Below are 21,428 nucleotides of genomic sequence, written 5' to 3'. Positions count from 1 at the left end.
CAACCATCCCAGATGCAGTAGAAACCCAAAAAAAATGCCATATCAAGATTCTAATTTAGTCTATCGTTGACGCTGGACCAACTCGAACAACCGCCGATCCCAACACTTGAGCCTTTGGTGTTATTCGTGGCAGGGCATACAAATCGCGGCCCTAAGCCCTACAGGAACAGAGCGCATGATTGTTGGTGGGGGGGGAATACATGGGTACATACAAAGTTTAATCCCTGTCACCCGCGTGGTGTTTCTAAAAACAGAAGTGAAACAATGCAGTGTGAAACAGCCGGAGGGGGAGAAGATATCCGCAACAAGGCGATCCTGTGTTTACATACACAACTTAGTCTAGTATAGGAATCCCAGATCGCGTAGGTAGTTTTTTTTAGGAACACAACGTGAAGTTGCACGACTGGAGATAGGAATAATTAGATGTGTGTTTATTATTCTTATCCGTACAGGTGGTGGTTACATCTCTCGAGTTAGTAAAATGGTCGGCGAAGGCATGGTTCATGGTCCTTTAGTCCCCGATAATTGAGAGTCGTACAAACTTTGAACTTGTTATACCATACCCACACTTATTTCTATTCAGTCCTTCGGTTGGTTTCGACTGTCTCGATGTAATCGTTTTGGACCACAAATCCGGTCATGGGCGTGAGTGTGTTGGTGCATGAACACCAACTGTAATCTGTGCACACTTTGGGGTTTTTAATAAGCGCTTCACAGTAATTTGTATTGCTCCTTCTTCCAACAAATGTCTCTTAATGACTTTGACAAAAACCTTCATTTAGCATTTAGTGTTGTTGTTTTACGGCAACTAAACACAGAAATCCCTGCCAATCATCAGAACTACCGTTCAGTGCACGGTTAACATTCAAAATTTCTAAATACAAACCAACCTGTTGGATTTTTCCAGACTTAACTTAATATCAGTCTGGTCGGACCACATTCGACCGGCACCAAAGGGGTGTTTCAAGAAGCGATGTTTGTGTCTCTCTACCGCGCGCCATCAAATGTATATATATACAGGGTTCCTCCCTGTCCAAGCAATAAATTCCTTCTGGAATAACACCAGGAATCCCTTCTAAGTTACACAACAGAATATCTCCCGCTGCATCCTGTCATTTAAAAACAATATATCACAACAAACTGGATTTCTCTAAATTTTCTAATTTAATATGTCCCCCATGTTTCCTCCATTCTTACTACCTAGATTAGCCTCACAGTTACAACACAGAAAGATCCTCGATAGATTACCAATAGACAGCAAAGATGTGCTTGGAAGGGAGTAGAAGCAGCTTCCAACGGCAGCTCGGGTGATCCCAGGCTCTAGATCTGCCCAAAGACCTCGCTTGGAATCCTTTGACCCAACAACGATCCGCTCAAAATCTCTGCCATATCCACATCCTCATCCTCCCCGTGCTCGTATTGCCGCCATGTGCAAGCTAGCATCCTCCCCGGCCCAAACCACTATCACGCCAACACCAACCTCACCAAGGGATTTGCCCTTACGCGAGTGGGGATGACGCCCACGTCTCCATGATCCTCATTTCCCTGGCACTATTATTCCGCGTTGGTCGGTCCCCTGCTCAAATAAGGAAGCGGGGCCGCTCCCAAGCCTCGTATAGGTGGCCCTGTTTACCGACTTTGGTGCTTGGCAGGCTTGGAGTTGCTAAGCCCCCACGCTCTACAACCTTGTGCTACGACAGTACGGAGTACTATAGGGCTCAATTTAAGTGCCCGGTTTTCATTTCCATTGGATTTCCCGCGGAAACGGACCGGGGGGTGGGGCGTGTCCACGATCTCCACGGGACGACTTGTGGATACATGTTGCTCGCATAGCACGGCAAGGATTTGCTATCGCTAGCTTCATTTATTTTCTTCCATGATACCCCGTAGACCTAGAGCTATGTATATTACGGCACACAAGGGAGTTAACCAGCAGTCTCCGCAGAGGAAATATTATCCGGAGAGGTTATTCAGAAAAGGTGGATCTTGCGAGTACGGGGTGGTGTGCAAACTTGTTACACTATTGATTGCGATGTTACAGGTCATATCCATGGGCATGTGTTTACCAAGGCGAACGAAACTGAGCCTTAGGTGCTCCATACTCGATCGCCATGTGCTCCGGCGATCCTGATGCTGGATTGGCTAATACTCTCATGGTGCCTCGTCTGCAAAGTAAATCTATCAAAATAAGAAATGGCATATAAGTATATCAACCTCATAGCCCTACTACTACACTCCATACGGAGTACGGAGTATGTAAAATGTAATTGTCCTGACCCAATAATAACATGCTTGTCTCTTCCTATCTGATGATAATCTACCTATCAACCCCTGAAAATAGGGGCGGCAGGCGTCACATGAACCACCTGCATGTAGACTTGAGAACTGGTGACATGCACAATCCAACGTACCTACAGTATACGTAATACGCTATAGCTAACCCGGGTAGGATGTAATCTACTCCGTACCATTAGCCAGACATCTCCTTACCTGTCCCACCACGACGGGACGCACCTGCAATCCCGATATCCAGACTATGCTATTGGTCCTGTCCATGGACAAAACAAGACAAGCTGCCGTGCTATAGGCATGATCCGATCCTCTCGCTCCTCGCTTCCGTATGGTTGGGACAGGATCGTCGGTCTTCGTGGGACTGCAGCATTGGGTTTGGGGAGCGAAGGACAAATACCAACATACGTAGGCATGTTGGTAGTTTACCCAATGTATATTTGATTGAGTTTATCGCTAAGCAAGGTTAAATGCAGGTAGGACAGGGATGTTAATCCTCTTAATCTGAGTAGCTGCATTGCGAGGTGAGTTCTGTGGTTGAAACTAGTTCTATACGTAATGGTGCAGCTCTTGATATTCGCGTTTGAGTCGTCCTCCGTATTACCTATTCCTAATTCATTGCTTCTCGTTTCCAGACGCGGCCAAGACGCGACCAACTTAGAGTCACCAGGGCTCTGATCTACGGTGTTCACCCGGGAGGGGTAAGATATCCAATCACCCTCCACTGACACGGGCGATATGCAAGATTAACTTTGAGAAAGGGGGCCAAGCTATTAATCCCAGTACATTGCCCTGATTCAGTGGGTAGCATTTGGGAGTTGTTAGCGTAGATCAGACTAGGCCTTTTACTATTTTACTATTTAGGTTTGTGCATCACATGGCCCAATCAATTCTCAGCGATATCCGTAATGCCCCTCGTGAATTTCCCTCAGTTAATTAGACTATACAATGTATCCAACTCGAATATGGGGTTCTTTAGATCGAAACCGGGATCCAATCATCTGATTTCTGATATCTGAGAGGTGTCACAGCCGAGGGAAATGTGGATATACCTTCCAATCCCGTGATAAACTCGAGGGAAGGCGTTACACTGTGCGACCCATGGCCGAGTCAAATACACTTTAAGATTGATAGAACATCTTGCATGTGTCCTAATGATTCCCTGCACGTCGGACATGTGCTGTTCACTGCCGTACCTATAATCACGTCTTTCCAACATCGCTAGACAAACAATTGCAAGAGCTAGAGCGAACTATATGATCAATCAAGCCACATTATTCCAATCAAATACCGAACTGTCAACTTCGACATGGACATAATAGGAAAGAGGATCTTGCTGCACATGCACGATCAGGATCGAGTATACCTATGCATCAAGTATTAACCCAATACTGACAATCCCCTATACCTTCCTAAATGATCGACATTTCCGGGATCCCGGGACAGATTATTCGATGCCGGATACACATCCCTGGTCTCCGATCGGCGATTGGAATATATCACACATCCACCTATTTCGATATGTCATCTTGGATCTGACTTGGCATGCCGATCCCGAATAAATGCGAAGCGAACGATTTCGAAATTTTATGCACTGTATTCACTAGCGACAATGTATGTGGATCACATCTCCACTGCGGACTTTTTTTTCCTCCATGATACCAGTACACAATTTACAAAACTTGAGCCACAGAAGAAAAAAAAAAAGAACCAAAAAGAAGAGAACCAAACCTCCATATCCAACACTAACCTCTTCCCCACTCACTAGCCACTCTCCTCAACCCATGGGGAGCGATTCTGCTCTCCCCCGAGATCCCACCCAGTGAGGCGGTGCTACGATATGACGTTAGGTAACACGGGATATACCCACAATTAATTTCTGTGACGTCGTGAAAATTATCTTCTCCCGGCATTTTGGGTAGAAACAGGGCGCGACCGACACCCGGGTGGAATTGGTCCGAGCACGCGGTACGAATTCCTCAAGACGATCTAGTAAGGTTAAATCTGTTTAGAATCACTACCCGGGCATACGTATTAGGCAGGTGCATTTTATAGTGGGTTTTTGGTAATTTAAGTTTGATGCTTTGACGATCCGCTCAGATGCAGATACACCCGGTAGACTGGGTATGAGGGGGACTTATGTATACGCGGCCAGACACCGCTTGATAATCCTATGGGGGTTGTGGCGTATATCGAGCAGGTACATTATTCTTGCACGTATAGGGTGGGCTGATCTGTGGGGAGATCTTCATCGTCTGAGCTCGGTCCGCTGCTTATGTCTGGTTTTATACGACGTATACCCGGGCAACCTACAGGCATCGCCCATGCTCTTTAGGCTTATGATAAGCATGTTGGATATTGACCCGGGTCAACGGCATTTGATGCGCTGTATGGAACATGTCTCTATTTCCTTGGTCTAGTCTACTGCCTTTTCTCGAGTCGGGGTCCCGATGTGGTATCTCGAAGACGTATGCGATATATCCAGACTTGACATCGCAAGATACCATTCGCCGAACCTCGATATAGATATATGCCTAGAACACGGGTATGTCCAAGGACAAGTTGTGTTCTAGAAGGACTTCCATGCAAATGTCGAGTCCCTGCAGGCCTTCACAACACGCACGTCAGAATCGACCGGGATATATTATGAAACACCGCCCTAGTATACCAGTGAGGGACCATGAAAACATACATAAAATGGCGCAAATTCTCCGTAATCCCGTCGAATACACGGTTCCAGACTTGTCGCCTTAATCAACACGAGACCTTCTATTTGGTCGTGGCCTGCGATCAGACTATACCTGGTTCTTTGGGTTGATGCTGTGTAATGAGTAACGAGGCGAGATGAAATAGGAGTCAGAGTAAGATCAAGACTCATTGTCAAAATGGTAATGGCTGTTAATGAATGGTTTTTCTATTTTTGCGATGTCGATATATATTTCTCGGCTCGATACATGTGGCAAAAGAAGCTCAAACCAAACCCCAACTCATCACCTCAACCACTAACAGCATATAATATGCCAGACGCGCGTCACACGAAACCCGCATAACCCCATGAAACATAAGCCAAGGGATATAACAGAAAAAAACCCTGATCCATGCTGAAACACGACTGTGATACAGAAACCTATTCCACCCTTCATCCTCGCCAGGTAAGACGTAAACCATAACTCAAAGTCAAAGACAGAAACACCACACCTACCAGAAAAGCTTTACTAAAATAGCACCAACCTAAGAAGTACTAGATCAAACCAAATCAGAAGTGCATTCCCAGGAATAGAAGCTTACTTCCCCAACCATCCCTGGATATATTAACCGAACACCAACACAAGTACACACTGCAACACCCAATCCAATAATATAAACACGTTACACAGAACGACCGCGTGTTTGTACATCCTCTGTCAAATATGCGAAATCAGTTCCCGATCTTTACTACAGCGAACCGGAAATGGAAGCGTCGGTACTTGTATGAACACATGATATGTGAAGACGGGGTTGTACCCGAATACCTCCGGAGAATGTACATATATACAGGGTAAAAGAAGATAAATACCATTTATTTCCTATTCCAAAAGAAAGTAGGTGTAGAGTAGTGCCCCCATATCAAACCAATATAGATCCTCGTTCTAGACCACATATGTAGAAACTAAAGAATAAGGATCTCATCAGTGCCAGATTCCATAAACGCCACGTGTGACGAGACCCAGCCAGAGGTAAACATGAACACGAACATGCATATTTCCTAAAGCAAGATAACCAGCTCGCCTATTCCTCCTCAATCCGTCAATTTGTCATTCCCGCCTAACCCCCTGTACAACATATCTGCGTCTGCATGTACGTGTACACGTGAGCAGCCCCCTCCAAACCCCACCAGCCCAGCCCGGCCTGAATATGTATGCTGGGTTTCGAGTTTGGATTTTCCAGGGATGGGTGACTGGGCTGGTTTGCGATGGGGTATGGTATGGTATTGACCATGGGTAGCGAGATTTATATACAAATACAGACAGGCATTGAGATGCACATGTAGAATTTGTAATATGCACATCGCATTCACCTTATACATTGTACCTACATGTACATACGCATGGCTCAATCATAGCATATCGTGAGAGATATATACCGCAGGTACTCCACATACCAATGTTAATTTATCCGACCTGCATACAACACTGCTCGGACTGTACGTAGTACCTACTTACGTACATAACTACATGTACATGTTTCTCCCTACTACACACTACATACTACATACAGTACGGAGTACTCGGTAATACATGCATACTGCAAGCTCGTCCCGAAGACTCCAAGTCCGGGTCGGGGCCGAGGGATCTTTCCAAGGGATGTGGGATGTTGCACGGGGTTTGAGGTTGGATTGAGGTGGGCTGGGTGGGTTGGGAAGGGGGGGGAGGGTCTGGGGGTTTTTGGGTCTTGTGATGTTTTGGTTGGGTTTTGGTTATGGGGTGGGTTTGTTTGGATTAAGCGGGATTATTGATTGGAGTGATGGGTACATGTATGGATGTATGGAAATTACAGGCAGAGGGGGAGAGGTTGGGGTTGGGTTTGATTTTGATTTGGCCTGGGGGAGGGGGTTTGGTGCCTGATTGGAATTGGGTATGGAGTAGATATCATATGTATAAGGGAGGTGGCTTCGAGGTGTTGGCTGTCGTAAGATGCTGATTATTTGGATCAACTATTGTACATGAAATGTGACATGAAATGGTATGCAGAATATGAACATGTGTCTAGGTAGAAATTCCATATTGGGTATCGAAGATAGACTAAGTATATACACACGAGTAGACGATAGGACTAGCTCGATATTCATAAAGTTCACGAAAAGTCCCGCTCAAACTGCGATCAATAGATCACGGTCTGGTTTTTATCAGCGTCGCAAGCATGAGGGTGCTGCAGACAGTACTTAGGCACCAAAACAGTGGCCATCACACCATTGGCAACGAGGTATTCACGGAAGTTCAGAATACGCTGAGTGAGATTATTGGTGCGTTTTCTGCCCGCAGCATCACGGTTACCAGACCAGACAAGCTCACCTAGAGCAGCGGCGCGAGGCCAGAATGCGCTGGAGATGGTCACATCGTCGATCTGCTCGGCCCACAAGGGAGCCTCGGCACCGATAACGTGCTTCGCCTCGGTGGCAGTGAGGTTCGTGAGGAAGTCGTAGTCGTAGATGCGCTGCCAGGTCTTGTAGGGGGCGCACCAGGAGCCGCCATCGCCGCCGTAGTTGAAGTTCACGCCGCCGGCAGTGTTGGACTGCTCGTTGTAGCGGACGTCGTTGGTGATGGCGCCGCCGTGGCCGCAGTCGAGGTAGAGGAAATCAGAGGAAGAGACGACGACGTCGTAGCCGGCCTTGGTGAGCTTCTTGATGTTACCCGCGCCGCTGTTCCAGCTCTGCATGATGATATCCTTGGGCACTTCGTGGGCACTCTCTGTGGCGATGACCATGTCCTCCCACATCATGAGGCGGCGGTGGTCACCGACACTACGGAAGATGGGCATGGAGTGGTCAACCCAGTACTGGGTGAGATCTCTGTAGGTGCGCGAGGGATCCTCGGCAAACCACTTAGTGACATGGGTGCTGAAGTTGTAGCAGTTGGTCTGGATCTCGTCACCACCAACGTGGAAGACGTTGTCACCGAAGATCTTAGACAGTTCCTGGTAGACATTGTTGACAACTTCGTAGGTCTTGGGGTAGATGATATCGAGTTGGCCGGGGTTGGGCTCGAGTGCGGTGTGCTCCGAGAACACTTCGTTGGACCACCAGGTGTTGGCACAAGCCACAATCTCCGGGTCGACTTGCTGCCAGCCCGAGGCAGAGTGGCCGGGCATGTCGACCTCGGGGATGACGCGGACACCTCGGGCACGGGCGTAGGCTTGCACGCGGCGCATGTCGTGCTCGGAGTAGATTTCGCGAGCTGAGTAGGCATCTTTGGTCATCTCGGGGTAGGAGCTCATCTGCATGGGCCAGGACTGCGCATCGTCCAAGTGCCAGTGGAGAACGTTGAGCTTAGACAGCGCGAGACCATCGATTTGCTCGAAGATCTTAGGAACGGTGATGAAGTTGCGACCGGTGTCCATCATGATACCACGGTGGGGGTACAAGGGGGCATCCTTGATCTTAACGGGCTGTTCAATGATCAAGCCGTCCTTGCCATCCGAGATGATAATCTGTTGCAGAGTGGTGAAAGCGTGCAATACACCCCAGACGGTCTGGGCACTGATCCTGATGCCACCATTGGCTGCCACCAGTGTATAGGATTCATCCACGCCATGTTGGAGATCGGCATCTTTGTCCACCACATGGACCTCGACGTTGTGGATTGCCGCGGGCGAGCGCTTGGCGTTGGCGGCGGGGGTCGAGGAGGGGAAGGCTGGATAAGAGGCGATCGGGCTTTCAATAGCGGCAGGGACCCATCGCAGGGTGGTGATGGTTTCCCATGCTCGTTCCCAAGCTTTCGTGACCACCAACGGCTGGTGACCGTTCAATCTCAAGTGGTTGACTTGGATTGGACCGGAGGATCCCCAGGTAATGTTACGGGGGGCGGGAAGTGGATTCACCTGGACGGCGGATACAGCCGTCAGGGCCCCGAGCACGCTCAGAACGGAGGCGAACTTCATGTTGATGAGTTGAGTGAGGATGAAAAAGAGTAGAATTGAGAGCAGGAGATATCCAGGTCTATTTATGTTCAACTGCATTGCCGATCGTTCATCGTGGAATGTGCGATTAATGCAACCTGGGGTTTGAGATTGGGGAAAAACAAACTCTCCCTTGTTACATCCCCTAAATTAACTAAAGTTTTATATTAAAGGAGAAAGAGTGCAACCTCTACATGCAACTACAGCTTTTTTACTCGATAATTAAGAGAGGGGGGTAGTTACGGGCTTACGGATCTACGAGAATCAGACAAATGACACAGTCACACTGCCATGTCGATCAACAAATTACTTACAACAATCTCCACTTGGTATCATTTAATCTACTTACAAAGTATCCCGTTAGACTGTCTCTAATGACTTTTCCAATTCCACCCCCTCCCGGAACTCCTCCTGGATGGCCGCCGCAGCCTTAACAGAGGGCACAACACAAGGCTTCCGAGGAAGACCACCATATCCCCGGTAGGATTGGAGGGCTTGCTTCACCGCGATGAAGCCACCCTGAATAGCAACCCAGTCCGCCCGCGCTACAATAGCTTGAAGCTTCTGGGCCTCCTCAATCTTCCCATCACGATACAGCTCCATAACGCGCACACACGAGCGCGGAATGATATTAGCCAGTCCACCGATAATCCCCACCCCACCGGCAATAAGCGTCTGTAGCGTGAAATCGGCCGAGCCACCAAAATTCAAGAAATCCGGCTTCGCCGCCGCGACACGAGCCAACTTCCCCGTGTTACCGCACGTGAACTTGCATCCGATGATATTGGGGTGTTCGGCCAGCGCCAAGATATCATCTGAGCTCAGATCGAGACCGGACTGCACGGCGGGGAAGTTGTAGATGAGCACGGGGATGGGCGATGCATCGGCTACTGCACGGAAGTGGGCGTGCATGGACTCGGTGCTCACGAGGGTCTTGTAGTAGCTGGGTGGGAGCACCAAAACAGCGTCGGCCCCTACTGCCGCTGAGTCAAGGCAATACCGGATGGTTTCACGAGTCCTAAGAGTATGCATTAGCGCTAATCATTTTCCTAAGGAGTCTAATTGCTCACGATGCGGCGCCGCAGCCGGCAATCACAGGCATGGTACTATATCCTGCTTCATTGATGGCGCGGCGTGTGGCGGCTGTGATGGCCATGCGCTCTTCGCGGTCCAGGTGGACGGCTTCGCCATTGCTGCCCTGGGTTACTAGACCAGTTACCCCGCTGCGGGCGAGATACACGGCGTGTTTCTCGACTGTTGCGAGATCGACCTCTTCGTCAGGTTTGAAGAATGCTACGGTGGGGACGTAGACACCGTGGGGGAGGGGATTCAATTTGGTTTGGTTGGTCATTTTGGAAGTGATCTATTGGTCGGTTAGTGTTTGTCTTGTAAGTTGCTCTCATCTTTTTTTTCATACCAAATCGTTTACTGGAGGGGAATGATGGGGGTCGACTTCCAGCTATTTAGCTGGCAAATCCTCCCCCACGTCCACCTAACTTGGCGAACATGCGCGTGGGAGGGATTTGAGGCCTTTCCATCTTATTCGGACACCATATTCCCCCCTCCCCCACGCTTTTTGCGGGGTTAATGTGTATGCATGCTCCATATGATATATATATATCGCCTTGGGGGAAGTTTGGTTATTGCGTCGGGTGCTGCTTGGGAGCATAGAATCGAGATGTGCTAGCCCTTGTACTACGATATACTCCTGGATCTGCTCTACTACTGTTATACTGTCAAATTTCAAAGCTCTTGACCTTCTATGGGTTGGATTGGAATTCGGAATCTGCGGTTGAATTGCCGTCCCCCACAATAGCGCCCGTGGGGGTGTGTCCTTTTCCGAGACGAGGCATTGACTTGAGAATATTTATGCAAGTATATTTGAGTGGTTTTAGTATAAAGAATGATCTATCGGAATTGAAATCCGTAGGATGAAAGAGTGAAGGGTTGCGTGTATATTAAAGCTTGCCTATATGTCCCTGAACAGGTTCAACAATTACATTAAACCTGAATAGAATAAAACAATAAAACACAAAGCATTGTAAATCTGTGAATAGAGCCATAAAACAATATACGTAGTCCTGGTTATATAACTTCAACCTCATCCGCCAAGAACTTCTCTGCCCATATCTCATCCCCAAATCCCTGTAAAAAAGGGAGAGTTTTCACCAAATCCACCACCTTACAATGACCGCCTAATCTCCTTCAACCAATTTATTAATGGCCCTCCTGTCGCGGTCACTCCGCGGCTCTGTGCGACGGCCTGAAGAACCTGCCGACGGTCTGGCAAAGAAACGCATTCAAGATGGCGACCGCCGCAAAAGCTCCCCCGATTGTCTCGATACCTCCAAAGAACCTACAAAATCTCGCTTGAAACCCTCACGCCCGCGCACCTCTCGCACTCGCCGCGACTCCTCTTCGTCAGTTGACACAGTCGCCTCGGGCCAATTGGCGACACCGACGCCACGTACAAACGGAAATGGTCTCTTCAAGACCCCACGCGCCCGTCGTGACCAAGGTACCCCCTCCGCCACGGACTTGTTGCACGACATCAATGAGTCGCCAGACCCCTTGGATACCATCTCCCCAGCTCCGTCGGTCGCGAAGCAGCGCACCGTGACCCCGGCGAATGTGGACTCGAGTCCCAAACCACCTTCGCCTGTGATCCGCCCAACTCGTCGCAGTGACAATCGATCGCTGGCCGACGAGAACGAGATCAAGGAAGAGGGTGGGGAAGGTGTGTCTCTGCCAGATACCAAGGGCGACGCGCCTGACGAGCCTGCAGACACACGGTCGGGGAGACGGTCGTTGCGTTCGACCGATACCGGATCACGGTGCAAGAGCGAGCTTGCGCAGTATTTCCACAACTATGAGCAGATTATCAGCTTGGAAGACCCCGAACCTGGTAGGACCTTGCACTCCGAGTGTATTGAGCGCATAGCTGACGTTGGATACTATATAGAATTCCTCGCCGCCAAAACAACCATCACTCTCGTGGACGATCTATCGCGACCACTACCCTTCTCCTCCAACCCCGACCCTACACCCTTCGGCAATCCCCTCCTAAAGCTTTACGACTGCGAAAAGATCACCCTACCCAAACCCGCATCAAACACACCCTCAATCGACCCACTAGGCGAAGAGACCTATTTCCGCGCGCACCGCAAGTTCGAACGACAAGAGAAACAACTCCGCAACATAGAGCGCAACCGCGCCCAACACGAACAACAAGTCCTCGAGCGTCTCTTGGACGAGCTACGCGGCCATGACTGGCTACGCGTGATGGGCCTGACGGGAGTCCACGAAAGCGACAAGAAGCTCTACGAGCCGAAGCGCGATATCCTAATCCAAGAGCTAGTCACTCTGGTGAACAAGTTCCAGGCATGGAAAGATGAAGAGCGTCGACGCAAACTGGAGAAGGAAAAAGCACAACCAGTGCCAGGCACCGAGGCAACACCTAATGTCCCGGCCCGACAGCACTCACGCAAACGATCTCGTGCCGCTGAAGATGTGGATAGCTCCCCAGCACCGGCGACTGATTTACAAAGCACGTCAGACGCAGACGCAGACCCAGATCCAAGTGACATCGACGCCTTGGCTGCACGACAGCTTCACCAAGAAGCTCAATCAGCAGGCGCTGTTAAACAGCGCAAGACAGCACCTGCTCGCAAGTCTATCTCCAAAACCACCCCCAACACTAACACTACCAACACCAACACCAATACGAGCAATAGTACAACCACAACCACAACCACAACCACAAACGACCCCGAGCCAATACCAAAACCCACCCCGAAACGCAAAAAGCCCATTCCAACACCCATCAAACCACACCCCGACCCCCAACCCCCAGCCCCAGCTCCAACTTCAACCCCAACCCAAAAACCAACCCCACGACCCCTCCAACAAGCCCCCCTCTCACACTTCTGGAACCCAGCCCCAAGAGAAGGCCCCTTCACATCCTTCTTCCGCCAACGTCACGTCCGCGAAGCCGCCATAGCCGCAACAAAAGGTATCCGTCGCAGCGGATCCCGCTCATCCCTCGCATTCGGGTATCCAGTTCCTGACCAGACAGAGCGGGAATTCGAGCTGGCGCCGGATATTCTGAATGAGGAGTCTATTATGCAGTCGCAGCGGAAGAGGAGGAGGCTTAAGCGAAGGAGTTTGGGGTGAGATTTTCATGGTGATGGGGTTTACTTGGTGCATGGTGCATGGTGCATTGCATGTTATGGTGCATGGTGCTCGAACTATGGATGGTTGGTAGGTTTCTTTTTGTATAGCATTTCTCTAGCATGGTGTTTCTGCGTTTTGTTTTTGCTTTTTTTGTTTATCTGGACTGAATGTCCGGTGGTGTTGGTGTTGGTTGGATGGGATGGATGGATTCATGCCGGCTGAGGCTTTCAGCCCCCGGTTTATTGTACAAAATACACTAGGTCATGCTTAATCCTATTGAATAGATATATCTGAATTCGGTAATTCCAGCGTAAATGCATATGTATGCAGAGATTAGTACATGTATGCAGGTAGGTGATATCGTTACCGCTGTTGGTGTCAAGGATATGCATGACCTCGCATATGACTTCAAGATGGTGTCTATGTAGCCGCCGCGATGATCTTTCACTGCTAGTGCGGTGATAGAGATGCATTCTTAACTCAAACCAGGTTTGGATGTATTGGTTTCTGTATGGGCTCGTATGAGTGCTGGTTCATGGATTCGCGCCATTCGCGCCATATCGGGACTTGCGTTGCGCCATCTCTGTTTTGAGACTAGGATCTTCCAAATTCCTGCTAGTGCCGGGAGAGTCCATGTCTTGTAATATCAATATCTTGCTCCGGATTCTCCAGTAAAGTATGTCATGGGCTTGGAGCATAGATTATGAAGTTGTTGGGTAAGGAAACATGATAATAGATACAAGTATAAACGGGTAAGCTCTACTGTGACCTGAAAAGCTATGTACATATTAACTAGTAGAAAGATCATTCTACAGTACATATATGATGTCCTCAAGGTCCATTTGCTGGGCTGTGTCGTCTTTTCATCTTTGATGCACAGCCTTTCACCTAAACGCAGCGAAAGTCCAAGGTTTGCGCCATCTCATGTCAAGATAGCGAGGATCAGAGGCGAGAACAGGGGTGGGATAATCGTCGCGTTGCAACCGGCCAGACGGTGAACAAGCCATTCTGCTAAGTGATCAAAGTCGGTCTTATCAAGATGACCTTTCTGATCTCGCCTTTCTTATCTAAATCCTGTGCTAGATTGTTAGCACTGTAGCTTTTGTCGTAGACGCACAGGGTGAGGATCACGATTAGGCGGGACATTTTTGGGAACCAGGTTATCATTCCAGTCGTGCGATCCATGATATACCTTTTGTCTGGCAGCGCCATCGGCCTGAATTTCGGTATTACGCCTCAACAGACGATGCATACTAGAAAAAGCCGTGTTTTCCCTTGAATGGGGGACTGAGAGTTTTTGGTTGTCTTGCACTAACTGCGATAAGTTGAAGGCCGCGGACACACTCCTCCCGTATCATCATATTTTGACATCTTTCTTTTGCGTCCTTATGCATGCGTGCAATTGTATCGAGTGCTTGTATTCATTCGACTGGTTGTTCGATTGTAGCCAGGATTCTTTCACTTATGTGAACAACATGGTCGGCGCGGATTCGGCAGCATTTGATCGATACGTCATTGTGTCCTCGTGTTTGTATCCTGATAGGATAGATGCCGGCATTGTTGAGAGCTGCTCGATAATCTGCGACAGCTCCTATGAGGTGGAGGCTATTGAGGAAAGAAAGGATATGTTAGTGCTGCGGTCGAGAGAGTCTTGGAGAGAGAACTTGCACGTATGATATACACCCCTGAGATGAATACCTGGATGGGCGCTACCCATTGTTACTTTTCGGCGGCGATGGATTACCCTGTCTTCTTCTTGTGATATCTCGAGCCCCTGGCTCGGGTAAACTAGGATTTCTCGGGTTCCCAGGACATAACCTCGCGGAGCTGAACCCGGACAAGTGAGGGTCCAACGACGGGAAGAAGAGGCTTTAGATCGATAATTAACGACAACAGATCCTTTACATATCATACTAACAAACACAATTGCCGACGCATTAGTCTCATATACATTGGTGACTCTCATCACCGATGTTGTTCGCGTCTTTTCAATGCTGTGACCATCGATGAGTGGTGTAAGGTAAGATACTGAGAGGAGTCATCATCTCAAGCGGACAACCACCAAACAGCATGGAATAGATCCGAAATGTCCGAGATTTGACGATTTTTTCATGGTCATACACTGCTTCTGTGGCTTTTACCTCGAGGATAATCATGCACTCGGACCACGCCATGGAGGATTTGTTTGCTTCTTAGTCGGGTACTGCTTGTTGTTGTGTTGAGTACAATCATGGAGGAGAGTCCGAGGCAGCTTGCGGAAAGATTCAGGCTCAATGATGAGGCCTAGTGTGAACAAGCTGTTGCTGTCCTTCGTGGTGGCAGAGGTGTTCAAGTGTAGGTTGCTCAGCATGTGCGATTTTTCGCGGGTAATGAAAGCCAGCCGCAAGCCATGTGTTTAGCCTAGAGATACTAAGCATAGGAGTTAGGCCTCGCGAGGACGAGATGTGCTTGTTCTTTGTGTGGGCGGAAAACGCAAGCTGGGGTTGTTGATCTCAATATGACTAGAGGTTCAGAGGATGAAGATTGTTGACTTCGTATCCCGTTCCTTCGATGTTAATCCTTGGTGTAGCTGATCTTTCATGTCCCAGGATGTCCCTCTGGGTTTGTCTTTTTTGACCTGAGTAGAGTAAGGAAATGCAGGCGGGCAGACGCAGCAAGTCTTATGCTTCAGCATGTTTGGTGGTGAACCCCCATCGTTTTAACTACCTTTTCGAGGGTAGCTTTCAACGCAGGTATAGCCGCCTTTGAATTTTTGATGGTAATACTGCTGAGGGGAGCGAGACAGGAATTCTAGATGTAGAAGAATCCATAGTGTTCGATGTCCAATGAGTGCCGTAGGGGGAAGTTGAAAGCAATATGAGTGAGGTAGGAGGAAGGAAAGATGAGATATTTCCTAATATACGGGTGGTTAGCAAGGAGAAACCTGAAGGATGCGAGTCCTGGAGTGGTGGATGAAAGATAGGAAAGTAAGATGTAAGGAGACTTGAGAGACGACTTCGGGGAGGATTCTGGTAAGGATACATACTGGAGGACGTGGGCTCTGACTACTGCGTGAATCTGACATTTCATTGGCGTCGAGATATGGGAATCTCTCATGTTAACATGCCCCTCTTGGCGATGTATGTCAGCTCGTCGGATAGTCACTCCCTTTCAGAGTCCCATTCCCAGTTATATTTACATTGGACTGGGGCGAGTTATCTTCCTAGGGGAGGAGATGCGAAAGGTAAGAACGTTTGCCTAAAATGATACATGTAGAGAATCACTAAAGTAATATCAAACAACCCAATGAGGTAAGCCGTTGCGCTTTGGAGCCTAAGGATCAACCCTTTCCTCACTTAAGTCTCTCTCTCTCTCTCTCTCTCTCTCTCTTTCTCTATCCATTTAGGAGTCCCTACACTACTGGATGTGGACATGTGGGTAGACCAGACGGTGATGAAAGTGAATCGCAGAAGTCCTAATGGTCAAACCTGAGAAAGTTGAATGGAATCTGACAAACGAGCCCTCTCGGGGGGACACAAAACACTATAATCATCAAAAATGAAGGCGAAGTCACAATTCGGAGTGTTGTTGCATTCTCCTTTTGTTCTCTTTACGATTAATGTCGACACAAAGAAGAGGTCGACTATGAGAGGAACCCGCGGACCTGACATATTTTGATTATCGGAAGACTAAGACGATGCTCGATATCGTCCCTGCTTTCCTATTCACCCTAACGCAAGTTGAGGCGATGCTTATCCGTACGTGCATACGATCATTGAAGCACACCAGGTTTGTGACCAGCAGTCTACCGCGGGCATGTGGCGCACTTTCCAACACACATCTCCTCAATCGCCTGCCGCTCGTTTCGCGACCTTCAACACCATGGGGCTTCCGAAAACTCACCGGCAAAACATACCACGCCGTGGTAGAGGCTCATACGGGTGGCTAGATTTACTCAATACCACCCATCCATTCTATAAGTGTATATTCTGGCGGATTCGGGTAGAGCCATCTAGCTTCCCGTGGAACAGGACCCTTAAGTCCATTTTCTGTCCCATATCCAGCCTATCGACCCTGACAAATCGTAGGTGAGTATAACACATCGCTAAACATCGTCGTAACCATCAATGGCCCTACCGAGTACGATTTACCAGTATGGCATTCATACGGGCAATGTGATGTCGCCGTCCATGTCCGGCGGATTGCGACCTCTGAGGAAGGGTTCTGTCTGCCATGTCAGAACTCACTGACGACATGCCACCACCTGTTGACAATACCACAAACCTACAATTCTTCCAGGAAAGCCGGTGGGGGGTACTAGTACAATATGATGGCTTTATGGAAGGCTACACCACTCAAATTGCGGACCTGACTCGCAGAGCCACCCTATACAGTCAGATCCGCGACGCAATGCATCCTCGCGAAATATTGGCCGTTCCCCACGCTACAGAGGCTGTATGGACGTGGAGGATGACATACTATAGTACAACACCGAATAAGCTAGAGACAGTGTCGCTCGTAATCTCGCTGCAGACAAGATGTTCTTTCACTGAAACTCCAAAGCTGGGAATTGAACTCGAATCTCCAACGTCCTCATATCACACAAGCAACTTTCATCGCGAATACTGACGATGGGACCACGAGTTGCTACAGACCAGCCTATATCCACAGTATGACAAAGGAAATAAACGTTTATAACTTCGATCGACGGATACTGTGTCGCTGAGGCCGATTTTTGTTTTATGCAACAGGTTATAGTTGATGGAAAGAGAGAGAAGAGTGTAGGATGTTCAAAGAACAAAACCACTTGATAGCCCTATAGCTATATCCAATGAGAAAGTAAGGATAGTGACCTCATAACCGGAACTAGAGACCCATCTCCGACCCGATCTACATCCGAACGCCTGATGCAATTTGGGGCCAAAAATGTGAGCACGACATCAAGACATAATAGGCTAGACAATGATGGAGGCTAAACTGATAGAAATAAGCTTATTAGATAGAGTTTTCTCACTAATCTGTACGCGGCCCGAGAGATTTGCCTCCTTTCGGACTTTGAAAAATTCAGACTTCAACGCCTTGTAGAGCAGGTGCCAACCTCTATAGTAGGAGGCCGGCATCGGAGCGAAGTTTTCCTCTTCTCCAGTTTTGACAGGCAGATTTGCCCATTTGGCTCCAGTGAACCAAGTCCTTTTGGGCCTTTCTATTACGTCGCGACGAGGTGATTCGTCCTCCCGGTCCGCAGGTCGGCGATCCACATCTGTTTCGGGTGGCGGATTCTTTATTCTTCAATTTACTTGACTTGGTGCCTTTTTTTTTGTTGAATTCAAATATTTAATACTATCTCCCGTTCATTAAGATCTGCGCCTTTCACTTCGTTGTGTCAAGCGATTTGCATTTGTTGTTGTCTTTTTCGTTCGATTCTCGACCTAATATCTACTTCCCGAGTGTCCGCTGGTGTTGATATCTTCGCTATGAGCTCCTCACCTCCTGGTTTGGATTTCGTTTCCAATGAGAAGAGCCCCTATATCAATCCTGCCGACTTCGAGTCCGATCCGGAGAAGTTCACCGACGTTCCGAATGTTAAACAGGATGCCTTTGGCGACGAAGAGTTCGCGGAGGTCAAGTACAAAGTTCTCAAGTGGTGGTATGTTTGCATAGCTTGAAAAGTGCAATTACTCTGTGATTAACGTACATCTTGTTTAGGCAATGTGGTCTGCGTATGTGATAACATGTTTTATCAAAATCAACCTCGAATCTAACATTCTACTAGTCATGGTCGCCGAAACAGTATCACTAGGTGTGCTGTCACTGCCCGCTGCTGTGGCAGGTCTGGGACTGGTTCCGTAAGCTTACCTTCTGACTCAAAATGTAGGAATGGGAACTAATGATATCAGCGCCATCCTCGTTTTGATCTTTCTAGGCTCGCTAGCCACATACACTGGCTATGTGATCGGACAAATGAAATGGAAATACCCACACATTTCCACAATGGCAGACGCCGGTGAAGTGATAGCAGGGAAATGGGGACGAGAATTCCTCGGCGCTGCACAGATCATCTTCCTCATCTTCGTCATGGCTAGCCACCTGTTAACCTTCACCGTTGCCATGAACACCATCACAAACCACGGCACCTGCTCCATCGTCTTCGGTATCGTCGGCATGGTAGTCTCCTTCATCTGCTCTTTACCTCGCACTCTAGCAAAGATGTCATGGCTGTCAATAGTTTGTACGTTTCCTCCTCGTCTCCCTCCCCGAAAAGAATCCCACCCACTAATAACTTCTAGCATTCGTAAGCATCATGACATCAGTCATAATCGTCATGATCGCCGTCGGAATCACAAAACCAGGATCAGACGTCGTCGCAGTTGTCAACACAGACCTCTTCCATGGCTTCACAGCAGTATGCAACATCGTCTTCGCCTTCTGCGGCCACGCCGCCTTCTTCGGTCTAATGGCCGAACTCAAAAACCCAAAAGATTTCACAAAATCCCTCTGTCTCCTGCAAGGCATCGATATGGGCCTGTACATCACCGCCGCACTGGTGATCTACCGTTACGCCGGCAGCGACGTAACATCTCCAGCGCTAGGCTCCGCCTCACCGATCGTCGCAAAAATCGCATACGGAATCTCCCTCCCGACTATCATCATCGCCGGTGTGATCAACGGCCACATCGCGTTCAAGTATGTCTACTTGCGTATTTTCCAGGGTACGGACCGAATGCACAAGCGTGATTGGGTCGCTACGGGATCGTGGATCGGTATTGCCCTCGTGCTGTGGGTCCTGGCGTGGATTATTTCCGCCGCGATTCCCGTGTTCAGTAACCTGCTCAGCTTGATTACGGCGCTTTTCGCGAGTTGGTTTACCTACGGCTTGAGTGGGATCTTCTGGCTGTTTATGAACAAGGGGAAGTGGTTTTCGTCGCCGAGAAAGATTGCGCTTACTTTGTTGAATTTCGTTGTTATTGGTGTTGGTGCAGCGCTGTGCGGTCTTGGTCTTTGGGTCTCTGGAAAGGCTCTTCATGATAACCCCAGCAGTGCGAGCTTTTCTTGTGCGAACAATGCTTAGCTGCATGTTTGTTTTTGTTTCTGTTGCTGAGTTAGCTTGGCTTGTATAAAAGTGTATCTAGAAGGGGATTTTGGCGTCTTGGTTTCGCATTTGGGAGCATTTGCTTTGATATTTTGGATACCTTTCGATCTCGAGTTGCTGCTCGAGTTGGCTTTGTCTTGCATACTTACTGTCACTCGCATATACACACTACAGCTCTATTTGGAAATAGAGTGTACTAATATAATCAAATGCCGAAGATTTGACTGATCGTCTTTGCTGTAGATAGTAGAAATAATACCTAGGCTCCAATGACCTCTTGGCAGTCCCTACAGCAAGTGACGAGGGTGACCTCGCGCGGGCGATGGAGCAGGCCCGGGCTGCAGATGGTTTCGTTTCAATCACTAACCGTTTGTGAATGTGCGGCTTGTGAATGAAGCCTTACGTGGGATCATATCGATGCGCTTGAACGGTGACTCGTATTCGCCAGGTGCCGTTGATGCCTGTCAACTTCTGATATTGCGAGGTGGGAGCGGAGCCAGGCTACTGCTGCTGAAGGGGTAATATATGGATGAGGCTATGACTGCGAGTACGTTTAAGGGGCATGGCACTCTGGGTCGTGTACACATGATGCCCCAAGGCCTGAATTTGGCGTGAATATAGACGCCTTTTAACACCTCTTACTACGGTTAAATCAGCATATTCCACGGAATCAGGCCAACCCATAAAGCGAAGCTATATGATGCAAATTTATACGCCTGGACATCACATGAGGCAGTTTACTGTATATTTGCCATACATTGTAACCCTACCATACTATACTTGGAGTTCCTCCATTTCCTAGACGAAACCCTTGGATTTCTGACTTTTTCTCCACTCTTGTTGTTTCATTAACAAAAGTATACGTCTTCCACTATACAGCATGATCATAGACGCAGCATCCTCGACCTAGGTCTTCAGGCTAGGCTAAATGAGTGCATGCGGCCCTGAGCGCTATGCCCCTTCGTAAAATTTAGGCAGTATCGTCGCCACATCATCTCTAGCACGCTATGTTTAGCTCCCACTCACAAACAGGCACATACGACCATAGGGTGTGGAAAACAGGGCTTCCCGTCCGCTCAGCCGTACTTAAGCCACACGCCGGTGAGTTAGTAGTTGGGTGGGTGACCACCAGCGAATCCTCACTGTTGTATGTTTTTTGCTTTTTTGTACTTCTATATAATAACAATGAAAAAATTGTGAAGTAAAGGTGAGTGAAGAAGAGTCATAGATCCTTCGCTAAGCT

General features: G+C 48.5%; 8 protein-coding genes across 8 annotated transcripts; 4 read left to right on the top strand and 4 right to left on the bottom strand.

Moving 5' to 3' along the window:
• Positions 1-2,324: 2,324 nt before the first annotated feature.
• N7447_009308 (uncharacterized protein) lies at positions 2,325-2,705 on the bottom strand (the record flags this gene model as incomplete). Its single annotated transcript, XM_057233570.1, has 3 exons — positions 2,325-2,411; positions 2,491-2,653; positions 2,698-2,705. The coding sequence occupies 3 exons, from the start codon at positions 2,703-2,705 to the stop codon at positions 2,325-2,327; spliced, it is 258 nt and encodes an 85-aa protein (XP_057083112.1).
• A 4,444-nt stretch (positions 2,706-7,149) lies between these two features.
• On the bottom strand, positions 7,150-8,925 carry N7447_009307 (beta-N-acetylhexosaminidase; the record flags this gene model as incomplete). Its single annotated transcript, XM_057233569.1, has 1 exon — positions 7,150-8,925. The coding sequence occupies one exon, from the start codon at positions 8,923-8,925 to the stop codon at positions 7,150-7,152; it is 1,776 nt and encodes a 591-aa protein (XP_057083111.1).
• A 378-nt stretch (positions 8,926-9,303) lies between these two features.
• N7447_009306 (dihydrodipicolinate synthase family protein) lies at positions 9,304-10,294 on the bottom strand (the record flags this gene model as incomplete). Its single annotated transcript, XM_057233568.1, has 2 exons — positions 9,304-9,961; positions 10,014-10,294. The coding sequence occupies 2 exons, from the start codon at positions 10,292-10,294 to the stop codon at positions 9,304-9,306; spliced, it is 939 nt and encodes a 312-aa protein (XP_057083110.1).
• An 869-nt stretch (positions 10,295-11,163) lies between these two features.
• Positions 11,164-13,116, top strand: N7447_009305 (acetyltransferase SAS4-like domain-containing protein; the record flags this gene model as incomplete). Its single annotated transcript, XM_057233567.1, has 1 exon — positions 11,164-13,116. One exon carries the CDS (start codon positions 11,164-11,166, stop codon positions 13,114-13,116), a length of 1,953 nt encoding a protein of 650 aa, XP_057083109.1.
• A 1,475-nt stretch (positions 13,117-14,591) lies between these two features.
• Positions 14,592-14,792, top strand: N7447_009304 (uncharacterized protein; the record flags this gene model as incomplete). Its single annotated transcript, XM_057233566.1, has 1 exon — positions 14,592-14,792. One exon carries the CDS (start codon positions 14,592-14,594, stop codon positions 14,790-14,792), a length of 201 nt encoding a protein of 66 aa, XP_057083108.1.
• Positions 14,793-15,268: 476 nt separating this feature from the next.
• Positions 15,269-15,466, bottom strand: N7447_009303 (uncharacterized protein; the record flags this gene model as incomplete). The annotated part of the gene is made up of 1 exon (XM_057233565.1): positions 15,269-15,466. The coding sequence occupies one exon, from the start codon at positions 15,464-15,466 to the stop codon at positions 15,269-15,271; it is 198 nt and encodes a 65-aa protein (XP_057083107.1).
• Positions 15,467-17,328: 1,862 nt separating this feature from the next.
• Positions 17,329-17,724, top strand: N7447_009302 (uncharacterized protein; the record flags this gene model as incomplete). The annotated part of the gene is made up of 1 exon (XM_057233564.1): positions 17,329-17,724. The coding sequence occupies one exon, from the start codon at positions 17,329-17,331 to the stop codon at positions 17,722-17,724; it is 396 nt and encodes a 131-aa protein (XP_057083106.1).
• Positions 17,725-18,569: 845 nt separating this feature from the next.
• Positions 18,570-20,164, top strand: N7447_009301 (neutral amino acid permease; the record flags this gene model as incomplete). Its single annotated transcript, XM_057233563.1, has 5 exons — positions 18,570-18,742; positions 18,802-18,815; positions 18,869-18,941; positions 18,993-19,324; positions 19,383-20,164. The coding sequence occupies 5 exons, from the start codon at positions 18,570-18,572 to the stop codon at positions 20,162-20,164; spliced, it is 1,374 nt and encodes a 457-aa protein (XP_057083105.1).
• Between the last annotated feature and the right edge of the window lie 1,264 nt (positions 20,165-21,428).

This window comes from Penicillium robsamsonii (genome assembly GCF_028829455.1).
Source record: "Penicillium robsamsonii strain IBT 29466 chromosome Unknown utg000005l_segment0_segment0, whole genome shotgun sequence".
Lineage (NCBI taxonomy): Eukaryota > Fungi > Ascomycota > Eurotiomycetes > Eurotiales > Aspergillaceae > Penicillium > Penicillium robsamsonii.
The sequence above is the reverse complement of the archived record's forward strand: the minus strand, read 5'-3'. Positions and strand labels throughout refer to the sequence as shown.